This window comes from Cheilinus undulatus, linkage group 9, assembly GCF_018320785.1.
Source record: "Cheilinus undulatus linkage group 9, ASM1832078v1, whole genome shotgun sequence".
Taxonomy (NCBI): domain Eukaryota; kingdom Metazoa; phylum Chordata; class Actinopteri; order Labriformes; family Labridae; genus Cheilinus; species Cheilinus undulatus.
In genome coordinates, this window is record NC_054873.1 from 35269432 (window position 1) to 35289685 (window position 20254).

The following is a 20254-nucleotide window of genomic DNA, read 5'->3' on the forward strand; positions in this document are numbered from 1 at the left end:
ATATGAAGAAATGACTGAGATGGATCATGTTTCTTTTTTTTTAGCTACTAGGAAGGTACAGCAATGAAATAATGGGACATGTCAAAGTGTGTCAAAGTCATGACACACTGGATGAATAAACTGAGAAATTATTCGTAAGTCTACAGGCTCTTGAATGAAGTGAACTTGTAGATTTTAAAATTGCTCCACTGATGTATAAAGCATATAAGAAGATGTTACCAGACTGTCCAGAGGTTGATTCAGATAAAGACAGTGGTAGTATGAACCGAGAGAAAACTGCATGTTCACAACAACCAAGATCAGAGCAAAGATGAGCTTCACTTTATTGAGTCAGTCTCCTGAAAAAAATGTAAAATATACAGTAGGTTTAAAAACTACATAAACATCAATAATTGAGTCTCAGTTGGTAGAGCATGTACCCATATACAGAGACTGTAGTCTTGATTGCAGGATTGATTCCCAGACCTGGTCTTTGGTGCATATCTTTCCCCACTCTCTCTCTCCCCATATTTCCTGTGTCTCCTCAGCTGCCCTATCTAGACAAAAAGCCCCCAAAATAATATTAATACAAAAAAAGAAAAAAGAAAACACAAGATGAGTATCAAATATAAAACTTGCATGCATATGTATTGTGTCTATATATATATACAGTGCTTAACAAATTTATTAGACCAACTGTCATAATTGTCCCAAAGACCATCCAGCATCATGAAGTGCTTTAATGCAGACTCTTTCATTTTCAGTCAGCTCTCCACGTTTTACCATTTTGAACAGGAATGAGGGATTTCAAACTGAATTCATCCAAATTTGTGCCGACTCACTGGGCTTCTCTGAGAAGTCAGAAATGAATCAAGCCTAACATTCAACCACTAAAACTAATTTTTCTGTTCAGGAAGGCAAGTAAATAACTCTAATTTGACATATTAATCAAGAAATAATAATGTGCTTTACTATTTTTTCTTTTTTTCTTTGTAAATCAGTACATTTGAAAATTCATGGATAACAATAATAATTATATTTTAGCATTAAAAATATCATTTCTGTTAAAGAGCTTCTACATATTGGTGTATTAACCATTGCAGAAACATAAAAAATGATTTTGGTAATTACTAATGCTGTTAATTTAGGGCAGCTGTGGCATAAACCTTACTTTGGTTAGGGTTAGGGTGGTCTAATAAATTTGTTAAGCACTGTATATCTATGTATATATACACTGTATTTTGTTCTTATTTCTTAAATGCTCTTCCAATGTTGGATTCAGAAGGGAGCAGGAGGGGCGATCAGTCTCCTGATACCCCAGTGTTTAAAAAAGACATCATAAAAGTGCCCTTTTGGATGCCTTTAAGGTAGATTATCATATTCACTGAGTTTGACAACTTGTCCTCTTTGGTGTTCTGTTAGAAGACAACATTTGACAATTGGCCCCCCTTGGTACCTTCTTAATGGACTAACTTTGATAAAGCACCCTCTATGAGGACTCATTTATGGACCAAAGTTGATAAAGTGCCCTCTATAGCACATGTCCAACACTGGAAAAATGTGATTAAGTGCAATAGCTTTCTCAGTATTAAGTTTGATTACAGCTGTATCGCAATCATTGGTGCTCTGGTGACCCACCTACGCATACACCTCTGCCCCTCAAGAGTCCACCTCTGCTTTTATATCAATTTTAAGGGAGCTGAGTGAAAAATGAATGTAAACATGGTAGGTGCAGTAACCTAAAGCTTCCCCCTACACCTTTTCAGTCAGGCTTTGCCTTTTTTTGTAATTTTTTGTCATTTGGTGACAGTGCTGATATAGCATTAACTTCATGTTCATTTAATGTCTTTCGACTAGTGTAACTAAGTTATTAATGTTAAAAGAATGACTACACTTAACCAAAAATAACACACAATCAGTGCTGAGGGTTGACAGACTCTGTGTGGATGTTCCAGGTTGTGTTGATGCAGCAGGAGTCCTTTATATATATAAGAAGTGTTCTTCCACAGAAGATCTCATCCATGTTTATTTTAAATGTCTTCCGTGGAAATCTTTGATGTTGGAAAAAAGAAGAAAAAATCTGTTTTAATTTTGGCAGTGTGCTGTAAAATCATCTTGTCTGATACCCCTTAGAGCAGCAATGACTGGCCTATAAAATAACTATATGTATAGAGAATAGTCTCTCTCTCTACAATGGCATTTTTGCTTTTATAGCTCATGAAGAATCATCAGTATCGGCTAAAGCTAGCTTAGAAATAGATAAAACATCCTCACAGTAACTCTGAGTGCACAATGCTGCTAAAAACCCGTCTCTGCTAGGAGCTAATCCAACCTTAAACACTGTTTAAATATAGCTAAGGTGTATTTGGTGCCTCTGCACCGTTGATAGCCAGAGCCTGAGACATGATGTTTACAGGTTATCTGTCCTTATGTGCATTTGTGCCTCTTATGATGCTGAGAGAAATTTCTTCAAACATAGGATGCAACCTAACCACCAGGCCATCTGTGCTCCACGATGCATTAAATGAAATCTAAGGGGATGAACAGATCCAATAAATGTTCTTTCTAGTTTCATACAGACCTTAGTGCTGAAGGATCAGAAGTGTCTAAACCTAAACTCATGCTGCATCAATAAAGACAGGAAACATGAAACAACAGACCCAAAATAAAACAAGACAGTCCAAACTTTAGACACAACTCATATTTTTAATAATTATTAACAAGTATAGGTATGGATTTACACTCTGTTCATAACTTTGATTTTGTTTGCTTTCTGTAGTTTTGTACATATTTTGTGCGTGCAAGGCAAAGACAAACATGACGGTAGAAAATAAATTCTCCCCCCGTGATGAGACAGAGGATGAGGTGCTGACAGCACAGGGAGCTGATCTGAGGTCTGCTCTTAACCACACACACTCACAAACACACCTTCCTCCACCACCACCCTGAGAGTTTGCTCGTTTTCTCACACTACAGTTGATCACGTACGGTCTGATCTCTTAGTCTGAACGACTGACTGAACCTGGACTGATATGAATGTCACCAACTGATCTGGTTATCAAAAATAACAGAAACACCAAGTGCTTCTGTGTCCCATGTGTATGTATGGCAATCCAAAGAGTGAAAGGCTTGATGTGAAAAATGCTTAACAAGGCAAAAAAATCTAAACATGAACAGCATGATTGACAGAGAAACAAGAGAAAAAACTTTTTGACAAAATAATCAGGATGTTGACTCATTCACTTTAATTTTAAAAGTTCCTTTCCAGATATTATGTGCCAACTAAACTTGAAATTAAGGCAAAATATTTTTCTTGCCACTTAATCTAAGCTTTTGTCAAACTCTCCAAATTAGCATCCACATTTTGCATTTATAGTCAAAGACCAGGTGGAATATCACAGCTTGCTTGAGCATATACAGTTAGGTGTCATCTGACAGCAGCCCTTTAACTGTCATGTCCTCACTGTTTTCTGGACGAGGAGTTACCAAGGTCCTGAAGTGACCTCAGTCTTCAACATGCACTGCTGAGGGAAAAATCCAATAAATCATTTCTAAAATAGAGCTTGTCGGACTCTTCCAGGACAGCCTGTCACACCTTAACTCTGTAAATTGTGACAAATAATGAAGACAAGGAAACAACTGCCTGTGTTGCATTTCTTCTTCTTAAGTGCCAAGTCCTGCTCAAGATCTCAGAGCGCACTCAATTCAGGATATTCGTACCATGACCAAGCATGTTTGGTGCCAGAAGCCTAGATTACTGGGCCAGTGTAAGTGCTCGGACAGTTGAAAAAGGTGGACGCGGTTTGATTACTGCTGTACGTGCAGAAGCATGGATGTGCTGCCTGGATATGACATTTGGTCGCCACAGCTGTTTCTCTAGACAATTCTTTCAAACAAAAGATGAGTGTTAGAAGGTGTGTCTGACCAAAATGACTTAATGACTTAACAAAGTTTGTAAATCATATTCTCTGTGTATTTCTTTATTGTGTTGACTCTGTGAGAGTGAGTGTCTTCTAAACTGCATTTGACACACAACAATGTGATAAAGTATCTGCACGGGCCTGGCTGGGCTTGGAGCAGTGTGGGTACAGGCCAGCCAGAGACGAGCATGTCAGAATTTTTCTTGCATCATCGTCTAGTTTGACACCCTGACCTGACTTCAGTAACATGAATCCAGACACCTACGAACAGGAGAGCATTTGCTCCCTATCTTTGTATCATCATTCACCAAACAAGCCCCCACTTTTTCTCCCTCCAGGGTTTTATGTATACATACAGGGATTTTCTTGACATTTTACACATTCATACCTCAAGTTCTATTTGGAGGAGAGCTTATCCATATTGTGCTCCTCTTTGTACACTGGGACAAGTCCATAATTGTTAAGAGCAAAAGACCGTTTTGTCACATTGAGCACTTCTGTTGTAGATCTGAGTCAGCTCTGTCGGCCAAGACAGGTCAAGATTTTAGTTGCATAGTCTGACATGGTGCTGTCGAGAACAACCAAAAAACGATTGATCTCTTTAATCAATGTTTTATTACTCCAGGCTCACAATGCCTCTTAAAAAATGTCTCTACGTTGTAATGAAGCCATCTTTTTCTAGCTGGGAATGTCCAGTATCTCTGTTTAAAGCTACTTTCATACAGCTCTACTGCCCTGATGTAAACTAGCACCTTGGCAGTATTTTGATCTAGAAACAGAGATCAAATTATTCAAGGCAGTGTCATGTTAAACCACGGTGCAACCACTCGACTAAAGTAATATGTCACTATCACCAACATGTGAAGGTTAATCAAGGAGGACTGAGAAGTCGACATTATCCACACTTTGTTAATTCATACCTGTCCTTTTGCTTTACATAATTTCCTCTCAGTTCAAACTGTTTTATGGGTGTTTTCTTCACTTTAGTTGACAAATCTGACATTTAAAATGTGTTAGAAACAGACATCCCTAATTAACAGAATTCAACTGTTGAGACATCAGCACTGTACTGCAAAACCAAAGTTCCTGTACAATTTCAGTGTAGTCCTTCGCAGAAACGAACAGTTCCTGCAGTTCTGCTATGAGGTTCACTTGGATAACAAAACAAAAGTTACAAAAACCCTTTATGATTTCTGTCATCTTCCTGGTGCATATGGGTTGTTAGACTTTCATGATTAAAATAAACTTCAACAATAAACTTCCTGTAGGCTATGTAAAATAATCTGGAAAAATCCCTGTGAACTCCAGCATATCTCTGAGCACTGAATCTCTTGGATAATATTATAAATCTCTAAGATGTATGCAGAAGTAAACAGACTAGAGAGTGAAGAAGACACTGCAGGACCTCAGCAATTATACTGAGAAACTAAAGAAAAATGCTTGACTTGTTTTCATCTCGCTGATGTCAACAAAAATGAGCCAAGTGCAGTTAGAAACCTTCCTCTTAAACAGCACACAGACACAAAATAATCAGAGGATAAATAGTGATTGAAACAGAGATTATAAGAAAAACTTCAAAATGAGTAAAACAACTCATAAGGCATTTAACATTTCAAAATTAATTTTAAACTGAGGAAATGAGCTCTCTGTTTCAGAGCTGATAAATCCTTTCAATCTGAGTCACAATGAAAACAGTGAATTTAGTTAATGAGGCGTTTTTCCTTGTCATCTAAAATCAATCGTCCCTTAACTTCCCTCTTCCCAATGTTAACATTAACAACCGGGTTGATATGTATTTAAAGTATGAGTTTGTGGATGAAGTACAGTAAACATTTTAGAGTGTCCTTCAAAGAAGTCTTGCCACAGCTGAGGGGGAAGCAGTACGTGCCTCTCTGTTAACTTTGGATTGTGTAAGGAAACTGATTCTTTACTTTGCTCCACTAGCAAACACAGCTAATCTCAACTAAAATAATCTAAGCTAGACAAGGCTTGGTTTTGGTCCTGGTTAGCTTTGGTGATCATCTTACCTGGTTAATCAAAGTATTTGATTTTCGTCCATATGTTGCATTAAGTTCTCCAGGTAAAATGAGGGGAATAGAAGAGACACTGAGACTGACATTACTGGGTTTGGTATATGCCATTTTTAGAGTGTGAAATTTAATGTTTGAACTAGTTTCAGGCATTTTGTTTACATATCAATGACACACTGTGGTGCCAGCTTCTTCCCCTCCACTGGGTGTAGTTAACAGAGTGAAATGAGACTGAAATGTAGACGCAGTATAGTTGCATATAGATTTGCAAAGATGTTATCAGATGCAGCTTACCACCTTTGTGGATGTTAAATTGAGGCAGATAGTTAAAAGCTTGGAATATGTTTCAGGTATAGTGATAAATCTTATCCTTCAGTTGTATTCCTGCACTTTATGAGTGTCTAGAGCAGAGGTTCTCAACTAGTTCAGCCTAAGGACCCACATCATTTTTATGATAACAAACAGCTGACCCTTATTTTTAGGAAAGCACATTATTGTCATGACATTGGTGTATAGATAGCAGTTTAGAATTCAATTATTAGTATCAGAATATATGAAAACTTCTGCTGATATTTATAACTGTTCTACGGGGCTGTAGAAATCAGTCATGCTGTGAGAACTTTGGCAGGACCAACAGACCTTCATAAGCTCTTCTTCTTTGTTATTCCTCATTCCTAAAAGTGCTCTAAAAACTGAAGTTTGTTTCTTTTATCAGTATAAATATCAGCTTCAGCTAGAATGAATCTGTAAATATCAGCATATCACATACAGGCAAAAATCCTTTATCTGGAATCTGAACCAATCAAATTAAATCAATGGAAAATGCTGCAGATTAGATGTGAAACAAAACAAACATTAAGTCATTTTGATGGCCTAACACTGAGGTTTAGTTCAGTTTGTCCTTAAAGAAAGAAAAAGACCAGCCACATTAATGTGACCTGTCATATTTAAGTCATGCTATGCTAATCAAGTAGCATCAATCAAACTTTACACCTCTACTTATTTTGTCACTTGATTAGCTTACCCATCAATCCTTGAAAGTGTTTGTGGCTTTTTTTTTATTCCCCTGCACAAATCTGTTCTACTTCAAAATGTATTCTTCTTCCTTTGTTGGTAATCTGGCAGGTGTTTCAAAGTTTGTTGCAGTGGTTGCTACTCAAACACGTCTAAGAGGCATCCTTGAATGTACCGCTGTGTTGTCACCGTGGCTAAGAGTTGGGGCGGGTATGCTATTCTGTAGCCAGGTGCGACCAAACTGGTGATGGAAAAGTAAATCAACACCACTTGGTTTGGATCAGAGCCGCCAAAAGTCAGAGTGGAAAAGCCCCAGTTGTAAACAGCTTTGCAGCCCATTTCTGGGTCCTGACCCACCAGTTGAGAACCATGGGTCTAGAGCAGTGGTTTTCAAACTTTTTTTAACCAAGTCATCCCTGAGATCAAGCCAAAATCTCAAGGTACACTGTACTCATTTCCATGCAAAGACCGCTTAACTCAGTTACTGTATCTTCAGTTGTTTAGCTGCAGTAATAATGTTAGGTTGTATAAATTCCCAGGACACTCCTAAACTTGCCTCAGAGCCACCAGTGTGCATTTCCACACCATTTAAAAACCACTGGTCTAGAGAATAGTCTGTATAAAAAGTTGAAGTAGACTGAAGTCAGTTGGCTATCCAGGGACTACTTAACTGATATAAAACCAAAAACATTATATAAAATTGTCTTAGAAAATAAGCCTGCATTTTTATCTATTTATCATTTCGGTGCATATTTTCCAAATGAGTCTATAACCTTCATCTTATGGTCTCCTTCAGAGTAAACTCATAATTAAAAGGGTTTACAGTAAGGCTTTGCCACACAGAATTGATGCATAGCAAAGTGTATCCATCCAGCCATCACACTGTGGTCATCATGGATCAAAATAACCACCAGCTAAATGCCAAATCTGTGGCTGTAAAAACAAAATCATGACAATGTCAGTGCTACAACCACTTCTTCTATAATGTTCATGGTCTCTGGGAAAAAAATAGTTTAAGCTATTCACAGAAATTCCAGAAAAACTCTGTGTGTTTTTAGCTAGTTGTTACAGCTAACATCTGTGCACCTGCTGTTTGGGCTGAATATCATGAGAATAATGTGAGCCAAACAAAAACCAGTAAAAACAAGCTCAGGTCTAAATTTTAGCCCTCACACGGGTTTTAAAATGTGGGCTCTTCTGGTGTTAATTTGACCAAACCCCAGCCATTCAGATGTTAGCTGTTTCCTGCATGATCAACATTCAAGCCACTCTCAGACCTCGTTCACCTCCTGGTTCCTGATCTCAGTGATGTCACAGCCCCCTCCCACCTCTCTCTCCTTGGTGTCTCCTCAGGTGAGTCAGTCTGTGTGTTTTTCAGACAGGGGGGGGCTCAGTTCTTTGGTCTGCTGGATCTGCCTTCACTGTGTGCTGTTTAGAGACCGTCTCCCCCCTCTCCTGTGTGCTCTGTGTGCCCGGGCTCTTCTCCCTGTGGGACTGAGGACTCGCTGCCAGGGGTTCAGATGCAGCAGGGCTTGTGCTGGGGGTCTTTTCTTGAGGTTGTGGGGAAACCAGAAGTTTTTCTAGAGTCTGGTGAAATGCAGGAGATGTGCTAGGGCTCTTTTTCTGGGATGTGGGGGTTACTGGAGGCTTTTCTAGGGTTTGGGTTTGTGCTAGAGGCCTCTCCGGGATTAATGGAGCTTTGTCAAGCGCTGCAGCCGGACTGGAGAGTCGCAATGATGCTTCATGTTGAGCCTGAGCTGAAGAGGAGAGGCATGCAGAGCTCGGTGATTTCTCCTTTACTGGAGGAGGGGGCTGCTTGGTTTCGGCTAACGTCCCTGTATCCTTTTGGACAGCCTCCTTCTGTTCCTCCTGTTTCTCTGTGTCACTGGCTGGATGGATCAAAAACAAACAGATGGAAGAATATATGAACATCACTGAGAAAGAAGGAAAAGATGAAAAATATAAACTATATAAAGTAAGTAAATACTATTTAAGATTACATTAAAAAATCACCTCTCTCACCCTCATGGGCTCTTTGTGCTTCCTCCCCTTCTGTGCAGGTGGGCAGGTCCCCCCTATTGCCCCGAAAACGGATGGGTGACCTCTGTAACACTGCCTTTAGCTCTAAGAGGCACAGAGAAAAAAGATACAATAATTTAGACTAATTAGATGCCAAGAGCTCATCTTCAAAATGCTACTACTCGTAGACACAATCTGAGACTGTAATCAGACTACAACAAAGAAAACTTTGATCACACCACTGTTATTTTTGTCTTTGTGATGTTATCAGGAGCTCCATGCAGTTCATCAAACTGCACCTCTTTCTCCAGGAGCTGTGTCTGGATTTACTTCATGGCTACTTTGAGCTATTTTGGGCAGATCTGTAACCCCTTTGACAACCTGTTGGTTTGGCATTGCTCTCCTGTGAGTGGAAGATTCATGGTATCTATAAAGTCACACATTAGTCCAAGTCTGGATAATTACAGCACTGTGAACCCCCCCAAAAATGGACAAAAACTGGCCTGAAGATTCAGAAATATCTACAAAGATACAGATTTCTAAAAAGTTGAAATCAGTGTGTCTGCAAGATCAGAATAGGAATTCCTTTTTTTCAGTGTAGTTCTTAAAGGTGACATATCATTCCTCTTTTGCACAGAAACTGGGTATAGTTAACCTGACACAACAGATGGATTTGTTTCACACATCCATCTGGATAACTTTCCACAGACAGCGTTTGGGAAAGGGCAGAGGCTTTGAAAAAAAAACTCAGAGGGTGATTGGATGAACGTTCTGCCTGTCTATTCTTTACGGGCCAATCAGAGCAACAAAACACGTAACGTAGCCGCTACGGAGGTGCACAGCTACCGAGGAGCTAAACTCCATAGAGAACTGCATAACGCGAACCATGGCGACTGTAGACTTTTGTCAGTTTTGAAAAGAAAACAACTCACTGCTGTTCTTTGTTCTTCTTTTAACAAAGAAATGTTGTCAAGTTCTGATAAAACTGGCACTTTAGCAGCATCCACGGGAGCTTTGCAAGATGGATTCACCAGTGAGAAACACGGAAATGGGCGAAGCCATCTGCTTTGCAAGGTTAGGGCACTGTTGATTTTGCTAACCAAAATGTAAATTGTCACACAGGAGGACAGACTCCAGAAAAGAGACTGGGCGGATTCATGTTATACATTCATGGAACAAAGTGAAGTGTTTCTGGACTAGTTTATTTATGCTTTTTGACCAATCCCATGAACAGCAAAAGCAAGACACTTGAACTGAGATGACTGCAGGTGGCTTAAACAGCATGAATAGACTCTTTGCTGTAGTCTTACATGTCTGTATTGTGTGACTCATTTTGAAAGTCTTCCTTTAAGGCAGCTTTACACCTAATGACTTTCCTCTGATTTCAAAGTCAGACAAAATTCCAAAGTCAGAGTAAAATCAAGGGAGTCTTGTTCAAGTCGCAGCTCGCTCCCATTGTCTCAGCCGTTAGGTGTATGGTGATCCTAAGACTCAATTTTAGCTGTTTTGAGGCGGTCTTTTTTCAGTCTTGGTTTTACGATGATATCAAACGTGTTTGATATTATCGTAAGTCTTATGTCTGGTCGTATGCAAATTGTCTTTCTCAGTGATGCGAGCATCACCCACAGCCAATGGTAAACGGTGTTGTGCATAAGCACTTTAATTCACTTCATTCTTCAAAATATGAACGTGAGCGTAGATCAATCTAGAGCCACTGAATGTGCGCTCTGAATTCAAGAGACTGGAAAACTTTTCTGTTCAGAGCTGCTGTTGGATCTCTGCACCTGTGTGTTTGTGAGCCTGGTCTTTCAATTTACTCCTGGCTGACATGACAGGTACGGAACCGCCACTGGTATTTTCAGGGTAAAAGCGTTTTCATACAATATTTTTATTCCAAAGTTTTTCCAGGAAAGGTCCTCTGTTGTTACAGTAACATGCAGAGTTGCTTCGGTGTTTAACTTTCCTTTTGTTCCTACTCGATGTAAATGATTTCAAATCATATAAGAGATATGAACTTGTATGCAATCACCATCTCCATCCACATCTTGTTCCCTGCTCAAAAATTGTTGTTGTGAATTTCTACCTGATGCATGATTGTAAATAATCTCAAAAGGAAACGTATTCTAGTCTTGTAGTTAGTTACCCACAGTTTTTGCAAAATCTTAGTATGAGACTTAAAACTCAGCGGCTTGCCGACAAGATTGTCTCTAGATGTAAGAGGGTCTAAGATGTCAGTCTTTTAAGAGTCTTTTAGGAGTTTCAGCAAAGTCCTCTGGTATAAGGCAAGCATTAGTTGACATTTTTTGGGCTTTGACCTTGTTTAACAAAAAGTGAGCCTATAAATGTTTTTCATCTCAGTTTAACCCAGATTGCTTAATCTGTGCATTCCATTAACTCTTTACTGTTTTCATTCAACACCTGCTCAGTTATTTTACTAGGATTGTTTTAGTGCTAAAAGTTACCAGCCTGTACTTTTTCATGCCTTAGCTATTCTACATTTAAAAAGCTGATACCTTGTGTCATGGCGAGGGTGTCCTCATGGACTGACACAGCTCTGCGTTGTGGGAGGGGCTTCATGTGGTGGCGTGGCTTAGGAAGACTCTCTGGAAGGACACAAAGACATGCATGGACACTTGATTTTATACATCTTTTAAATGTTCTACATTAATCTTTTTTCCTGCAAGAAACTGAAGACTGAACATGTTGGAGAGTTGGAAGAAACTTTAAATTTTTGGTTGCAACTTAAAAAATGTTTTTCTGCAGTTTTTCACTTTTAGCAGTTTCACAGAAGACTGTTGTCAGCCTTCTGGGAGTTCAAGCCACCATGATCCTCATCTAGTGCTCACCAGCTGATGATTTCTCAGATCCTCCAACAGTATTACAAACACTTCACATTGACAGGTTCACGCCTTCCCGGATCTCTCATCAAAGCTCTGAACCTTCACCAAGCTCAGTCTTAATGTGGATGAATTATGTAGTTTATTACTAAGGTAAGTCAGGCATACCTTCTGTCACTGATTGTGCTTTCTCAGAGCGATCCTGTGCACTGGGACCCCTCCATGGAGACGTTGCTGGAGGAAGCAGCTCTTTTCTGGGAGACAGAGCTGGAGCTGCACCCCGGGGACCCTCTTGGCTTCCATTCTGTGGATAAAGATCAGAGGAGAGCTCAGTGGATGTAAACAATATGATGTGATGTATGGACATGTAGCATTTACACTCAGTATGCAGTTGGGAAATCTGGAAAGTAAAAATGCTAACAGGTAAGCAATGATAACCAAAAGTATTTAGTTGATGGGCTAGAGTCAAATTATAATTTCTAGGCTCACTCTAGGAGGCTGAGGACCAGTAACAACAAGCAGCAGAAAGGTAAGTTGTATTGCAGGTACCTTTTGTATTATGTTATAGTGCAGAGTATTTACAATATATGCAGATCAGTCATGACCATTTTAACAGAAAACAAAACAAACACTTTAACCAAACGATAACCCAATTGGTTTCTGTCCAATATGTATCAGCAGTTCATTATGAATCAACAGTCAATATGTATCAGCAGTTCATTATGAATCAACAGTCAATATGTATCAGCAGTTCATTATGAATCCGCAATCGATATGTATCAGCAGTTCAATGTGAATCTGCAATCGATATGTATCAGCAGTTCAATGTGAATCAACAGTCCATTAGTATCAGCAGTTCAATATGAATCAGTAGCTCAATATGTTTCGACAGTTCAATATGTTTCAATTGAGTCTCCTTATATGCCCCTGAGATCAGGATGAATTCAGTGAATGTCTTTCAGTTAAAGTCCAAGGAAGAACGCAACAACAGTTCAATCCAGAGCAGTGAGATGAGAGCTGTGGGGGGCATTGGGCTAGAGAGAACTAGAATGCAGATCTCCTACCGCACAGGTGGAGAAATCAACGCTGATCAGTTCAGGTTCAGGTTCTGGGTAAGCTCGCCATCTTAGATTGGTTTAGATCAGGAACAGAAAAAAACCCGGCCAATTCAAGTCGACTTTTAGAGCGTGTCACTCGCTTCAACCGGCTCGTTTTAGGTTGTAAACATCTGCTGCAGCCCTGTATGGAGCGTCCCCCACGTCTCCCGACTGACTGAACCGCCATGATTTTCAAAGGATCAGTTCACATGACTCACGTGCATCATGTGACTGAGTTCACGCGAAGGCGCCGAAATACCGCGAGAACTACCAAAGACCAGCTCAGCAGTTAACTTATGAGAGTACTCAACTTTTTACAGGGGTTACAGACAACAATAGGCATACATCAGTGTGGAAAAAAAAGAAATTTATGTCATTGATGTTCAATAATGGTCAGTAATCACTGGCTGCACCTAGCCGGGAACATCACACTGTCTTGTTCAGTGAACCCATCACTCCATGCATGAGTACAAGTCTGTGGTTGATCTCAGCCTCACAATCAGTTGATTTATGTAACATGCTGCCATGGTAGGTGAACTGCTCCACAACCTTCCCACACCATTCACAGACACTGATTCAACGGCAGCATCCAAGGCATCTCCAAATGCCTGGATCTTTGCTTTTGACCCAGGAGACGTGGATTCCCAACGCTTCAGCCCCCTCGTTCAGCCGGTTAAGAGCCCCACAAGGACATCTACAGTCTCAGCAAGGATCGCAGCATCACCAGCAAAGTCCAGATCAGTCATTTGGACATCCCGAAATGACACTCCACAGTTTACTGAGAAGTGTAGGGGCTAAGACACACCCCTGGCTCATCCCAGAATCAACTGGGAAGAAGTCAGAGATGGAGCCACCACACTTCACAACACTCTCAGCAGTTCTTGCTATTGTTTTAATGTAGAAATGTTGTCCATCTCTGATTAAACTACTTTAATAGCTACATCTGTGCTAATCGCTACACCTGTCCTCAATTTCAGGTTTGCAGTACAGCTAAACTCCACCCACAGCTACTTGTCCTTCCCAAATGATGCTGATTGGTCCGTTAATTCTTATGCGATACCAAAACAAGATGACAGACATTGAATCTGGCCAATCCACTGGCTTTGCAAGGTTAAAAAACTCAAGGTAATTACAGAGTTCATGTCACTGCATGCCAGCAGAGTCCTTCCAAACAATAATCTCTTCTACATCTGTGAAGTCTAGAGCCTCTCTCTCATATAGAAGGAAGCCTAATTGTCTCTCATCATTAAACTGATACCAGTATAAATTTTAGGCTTTTAAACCTTAGAATGATGTTCCTGTAGAGATGAATGAATTCTCTAAAATCATGTGTTTTACCTGTGCTGTGCTCTCTGTTGGCCTGCCCTCGTGACTCAGCGCTCGGAGCTGAACTCTCTCAGCTGAGCTGCTGGACGGAGGAGTAGAGGAGGGTCGAATTCCTCCTACAGAAGCAGCCGGGGTGGGGATGGGCGGCTTGGCTGCGATGGCAGGTTTGGGAGGCAGGGGTCCAACAGGGCGCTCAGGTATGGGGGGCTTTGGGAGGAGAGGAGGTTCCGGTCGTATAGGGTCTAGCACTCTCATTGGATGCCTGGGGTCTGCTGAAAACAGATGGCAGGAGAGACAGTAATAATGTGTTTGAATTCCTCTGACTTTTAGTTGACTCACAATCTTTTTAGCTCAGCTGAAGATTTTCCACATTGTATAAACTAAAGATAGAGCATAAAGCTGTGCTCCAGACTGTGAAAAAAGTGTTTTAAGTAATATAAGTCATATCATATATGTACCTATTGTATGCATAATGTATGCAAAGTACTCAAAGTACTCAAAAGTATATTCACTCTCACACCTGAAGGCGGCTGAGAGTCACTAATTATCTTCACAGGCATGTCTTTGGACTCTGGGAAGGAGTTGGAGTGACCTGAGAAACCCTTACAGACACAGCAAGAACATGCAAACTCCTCATCAAGGCTCTGCCAGCTGTGAGGCCACACTGTGCAGGCATTACATGGGACTTTAAGTAGTTCTTTAATTTCTGTTATCTTCAACTTTCATACCTGATGAAGTAGACATTGTTCTGGGTTTCAGGTAGGTAGGAGGTGGTTCAGGTTTTTCCAGGATAGTACCTGAGGGACAGAGACAGCAGTTTTACAGTCGAGGAATCAAAGCTGTACAAGTAATTACTGAAATCTGAGCTCTAGGCTCCACTGAAGCATTTCTAATTAAGCCACAGAACTGTAGGCACGAGCTCTCCAAAGTTTTAAGACAGCATAGCTGTAACTGCGACTGTGTGGAAAAAACAGGTTGCCTGGAGTCCAAAATCTAGTCAGAAAGCATCAAAACTTAGCAGGAGCAATGCAACTGTGCCAGTAAACACTGAAATGTCCTCATATATTAAATTTGATCAACAGGGCTAATTTGGTCTCACTGAACTTAAAAACAGCATCTATCAAACACAAATGAGCTCCTAAATATACTTGAGCATCTCAGAGACACGGCTGGCACATCTGAAACTACTTCAGTGTCCTTGAAAACTTTAGTTTCACAACACTGCTCAGAAAATCAAAGAAGACCTTATTCATAATTAATTTTGTTCCCACAATGTTAGACTCAGTCATTTTAGGAGAAACCCAGATTACATGATCAATAAACATGAACTCAAAAATGTTCTGTACTTCTAGGCTTTTGTTTGAGATGTAAACTTGTGCTAGGATGATGTTTAAAGATCCGTCTATATTAAAAATACAATTTAATGTGTTACACCAGCAGGACAATGGAGAACCATGCTTGAGACTTGGCTTTCATCATGGAAGACTCAAATCCTACATTTTTTAAAATTGTGTTTTTGAGAATTATAATATATGTGGTTCAATTTACTACTACTAGTATAGTTGATTATAACACACATGCAAACCCAAATTTAAAATATGATAAATAATGATAGCTGAGATGTGGCTCACTGAGATATTCACACTCACCTTCAGAGTTAGCTTTCCTCAGCTCATCATCTTTGTTCTAAAACAGACAAGTTGGATAATATCAAGTAAAAGTTAATTAAAAACATGCTGTATGATTTGTGATCACTGAACATGTGCTCTTTGGTAATAAAAAAGTTCACAAATGTTTAGAAATCGAGGATATATGACTCAGCATCAACAGATAATACATGTGGCATTGCTTTTTTCCTAAATCTCCATGAAAACAAGAATGTATTCTACATTTTGATAAAACCTCAAATTTTAAAGTCAAATGCTTAATAATAAAAAACCAAGATGAAAAGATCAGATGGAAGAATAAGTCCAGTGTTCATAGTGAGACCTGGCAACACGCTGACATAACTACATCAATCACAAACTAATACACACTAATACAAACTATCTGAATAACTTTATTCGAAGGTCAAACTGAAGGCTGAGCATAACCTCGGCCCCTAGCAGACAAGCTGCCTGTATAAGCTCTGAAGCGGCTGAGAATTGCCCTAAATGTAACGTTTTAAAGCGTTATAACAGCACACCAACAACAACACAAAATTTCAACACAACATCCCCAAGAAATGTTTTGTGCCTTTGCATGGAACCAGACAGAGAAATCATTTAGGTACAGATAAGGAAAAACAACAACAACAACAACAACAACAAAAACAACCACAAAAAAACAAACAAACAAAAAAACAAAAAACAAACAAACAAACAAAAAACCAGGGGATTTTTATGTACTAATTGTTTCTGCGTGTTGTTGAGCCAGGGATGCACAGTTTTTGTTTCTGTTGTCAAATGTATGGTATGGATGCCTCCAGTGGCTCTTTTCTAACACTGCTTCGTCCTACCTGGTTCGTCTTGGTGTCAGCAGGTGGAGTTTTGACCACGCCCATTCTGTGTAGCATCACCTGCAGCCTCTGTTCAAAACTAGACGTACTCTCAGATGCATGTTTCTAGAAGATGATAGGAGAATATTTAGAAAAGAAAAAAATGAGGTTAAAACAACAAAAGCGGATAAATTAATGGCTGGCCAAACAACAAAGAGTTGTCGAATGCAAGGTTTGGGCTTCTTCTGCGATATTATGCCATCATTTTTTATTCACAGATTAGTCTTTTCTTATGTTGCATCTTCAAGTCAGTTCAGCAGTTTGATCATAATGTGGCTAATGGTTTGTTTGTTTTAGTTTTTTAAGATTTATTCTTGGGCTTTAACACCTTTAATTTTAGAGGACAGGATCACAGGTTGAAAAGAAGATGGGGAGGAGATACTGAGGAAATGGCATGAAAGGTGCCCAGAATCGGAATCAAACCCTTGTTAGTGGCTTTGAGACCTGCAGCCTCTTTATGTGCCACCCAAACAGCTCTCCCTGACTTCTTTTTTAAAGCTTAAGTGAACATTTGTGGAAGAGAAAAACACTTGATGTTGTCAATCTCATGCACCATAGAGAGCTGCTAACAAGAGTCTGCCCTAAAGGTCAGTCCTTAACACAAGGTGTGGTTACATATTTCTACAACAGCACTGTAATGTACATTGTAATTGCACATCGCTGTGTAATTCGCTAGTTTGGCAATTCCAGTATTGTGTTGCTGGTTCCTTTTTTTTTTGATAAAAGTAATCCGTTACTAAAAAAAAATTGCTCTCTCTCTCCATATATATATATATCCCTTCGCTTTTTGTCAATAAAAGTAATAATAATATATAAATGAAATAAAGAGAAGAAAGAATAAAATTCCCAAGGCAAATGCACTGTTTCTGTTTCTCTATTACCTGTTGGTGCATAGAGGTGTAGCAGCATAGCTGCATACCAGCAGATGGTAAACACAGCTGTGTCAGTGTGAGCGTTTAGCTTGCTGTTTAAGCTTGTGAAATGACAGAGAGGATAGCATTACACTGTAAAATTATTCCAGTTACGTTGAATTTTTCGGTGAAAGAGACAAGAGAAACATCATGGTAAAATTTGAGTTAAAAGCTCATGTTGTTTTGTTTTTATTGAAACAGCTTTGCTGCACAGCTGCTTGAATGAGGCATACAGTATTATGCACAGCCTGTGCGTAATAGTGTATGCCTCAGCCCATTTTATTGTCAGATTATGAGCATTTTAAAGACCTGTAAAGGTTATCAGTCAGTCATTTCTGTTATATAGACAGAGATTTACGCCTAGTCAACAGGAAGTCCTTTCATTCCTCTGGGAATCTCCCTGATGTCCAATGTACCTGCAAAACTCCTCCCCTCTTTTCATAAGGAATGTGCCGTGAGTACAGTGAGAAATTAAACTTTTACAGTTTATTTTGACTGCAAAAGTAGAAAAAGTAGACTGTATGGCAGTGTGATAGCTGACCAAGCTGCCAACTAGCTAACAGGCAACAAAACGCCATATTTATCAGCTTGATATAATATGCAGTCATATCAACCACTTTAATATGAAATTTATCAGGATTTATAAGTTGATATGAAGTGCTATAAGATCGTTTTGATAGGGTCTGTTATATATAAACATTTGAGTCAAAAGTTAGGAAGATATGATTAGATTTAAAAAAAGTTATTTAACATATAACTGAACATGTGAATGGCTAAACAAGTTAGCTTAGGAATACACGCACATCAGCCGCTTACATGTGTGTAAACTTTAGGTTAATGATTATGGGCCAACAATTAGGCTGTGGAATGACAGTAAGCTTATCACATTCAAAGGCAGACATACAGTTGGCTGTGCGCTGTCGTTACAACTGACATGGAAAACAAGCAGTTAAAGGGTTTTAAGTTTTGGTACTCCTACCCATTACTTTTCTCAGTGCGTAAGACAATATCAGAAGTTGATTTTAACAGTAACACTTCCCAGCAGTGGTATCTGTGTAATCCCTGTTTTCCCAGTGTGTGAATTCCCATTGCACTACAACATTGCCAACGCTGAGCAAAGCAGGAACAGTGCATGAACTCCCCATACGAGGTATGGCTATTAAATATTGAGAAAGCATTTATGAGGTTAAAACCACATCGTTCATAGTCACAAGTGTTACATGTTAAAGGCTAGGTATTCACTGCTGAAAGTTTCTAAAAAGAGACATCTTTAGTTCACTGCTACTAATTGAAGTGCACATGATTTTGCTAAGACGTTGGAATGATTAGCTTAAAAGTTGAGCAACTTAATAAAAAATGTTGGTTGCCTTCAATTTGTTTGAAAATGTCTCCACAACCTTGCCTGAGCTTTTTCCTTTTGATTGGTAGTCAGAAGTTTTGGAACAACTTTGGCACACACTTTTGCCATGTTAAAATTTTCATATATAATCTGCCGAACTGTCTCTTTATCGATGGAGACCATATCTACTATCATTCTTACACTGAGTTGTGACATTATTACTAAGCGGTTGTTCGTAGACTGTTTCCTTTTCCTTTTAGAGGATTCATTATTGTGTTTATTTAGTGTATAGTTAGACTGACCTTACTGTGTGCGTCCTCCTTGTCCTCAGGCTCCAGTCCAGTCAGCAGAATGAGACTCTGACTCTTCCCCTCCCTCAGAGATCTCTTGGTCACCTTCAGTCTCCTCTCTCCAAATGGAGTCCCTCCAAACTTCTCCTGCTCCATTAGAGGGGGGGTGAGCACAGGACTGGGGGTGTGATCCGATGAGACAGGAGCTGCCTCCTCTTCAGGGTTGGTGAGGTCGGGGCTTGTGGCGATGGTGGGGTAAGAGGGTGTGGTCTCACTGGGAGGTGTCATCGTTGGTAAAGTCTTGACAGGCGGCATCATTACCCCCGCAAGACGCTCGCCGACGGCAGGGATTCCTTCTGTGATGGCGGTATCATTAGAAACGTTAGCATCGTCCACTGACCTTGCCCCTCTCCCCTTCTCTCTCTCCCTCTCTCTCTCCCTTTCTTTGGCCTCGCGGAGGGGTCGGATGAGGTCTGCGATGGAGGTCCTTTTGACCTTCACCCCCTCTCCTCCTCCCTCTCCCGCCTTGGCGGCTCGGCTGGCTCGAGGCCTCTTGAAGGCAAAGAAGTCGCCAAATTTTTTCTTGATGTTTTTGGTGGGAAGTGTGGTGGGGTTGGTGGTGGTGGTGTCAGAGGGAGGGGTAGGGGGAGTGGGGGAGGATGAAGAGAGGGGGGGTACATCAGCAGATGTAATGGATGTGTCAGTAGATGGTACAGAGGGGGAGGTGACAGTGGTGGTGGTAGTGGTGGTGGTAGAGGAGGTGATATTGTCAGACGAAGAAGAAAAGGGGGTTGAGGCTGAGGGGGTGGAGCTTGACTCTGAGGGAGTGGCTTGGGCAGGGTATGACTCCTCCCACTGGCCTTTTCTGCAGCGAGGAGACAGCAGAAAGAGCAACACACAAGAAGAGACACTCAGTACTACAACTACCACTACAGGACTCACATGCTTAGTTCAGG

At 40.2% G+C, this 20254-nt stretch overlaps 1 protein-coding gene across 8 annotated transcripts in view; it reads right to left on the reverse strand.

Moving 5' to 3' along the window:
* Nucleotides 1–2720: 2720 nt before the first annotated feature.
* The window catches only part of carmil2 (capping protein regulator and myosin 1 linker 2), a 79681-nt gene continuing 62147 nt past the window's right edge, over nucleotides 2721–20254 (reverse strand). For 4 of the 8 annotated variants that reach the window (XM_041796292.1, XM_041796294.1, XM_041796289.1 and 1 more), the window contains 9 exons: nucleotides 19311–20163; nucleotides 16720–16824; nucleotides 15872–15908; nucleotides 14951–15019; nucleotides 14235–14494; nucleotides 11968–12103; nucleotides 11476–11565; nucleotides 8957–9067; nucleotides 2721–8832 (listed from right to left, as the gene is read on the reverse strand). In XM_041796292.1, the coding sequence (XP_041652226.1) occupies nucleotides 8318–8832; nucleotides 8957–9067; nucleotides 11476–11565; nucleotides 11968–12103; nucleotides 14235–14494; nucleotides 14951–15019; nucleotides 15872–15908; nucleotides 16720–16824; nucleotides 19311–20163 (2176 nt within the window). In that variant the 3' untranslated portion in view covers nucleotides 2721–8317. Of the gene's footprint in view, nucleotides 8833–8956; nucleotides 9068–11475; nucleotides 11595–11967; nucleotides 12104–14234; nucleotides 14495–14950; nucleotides 15020–15871; nucleotides 15909–16719; nucleotides 16825–19310; nucleotides 20164–20254 lie in introns of those variants that run through there. The other 4 variants (XM_041796293.1, XM_041796291.1, XM_041796290.1 and 1 more) reach the window with 3 other exon arrangements.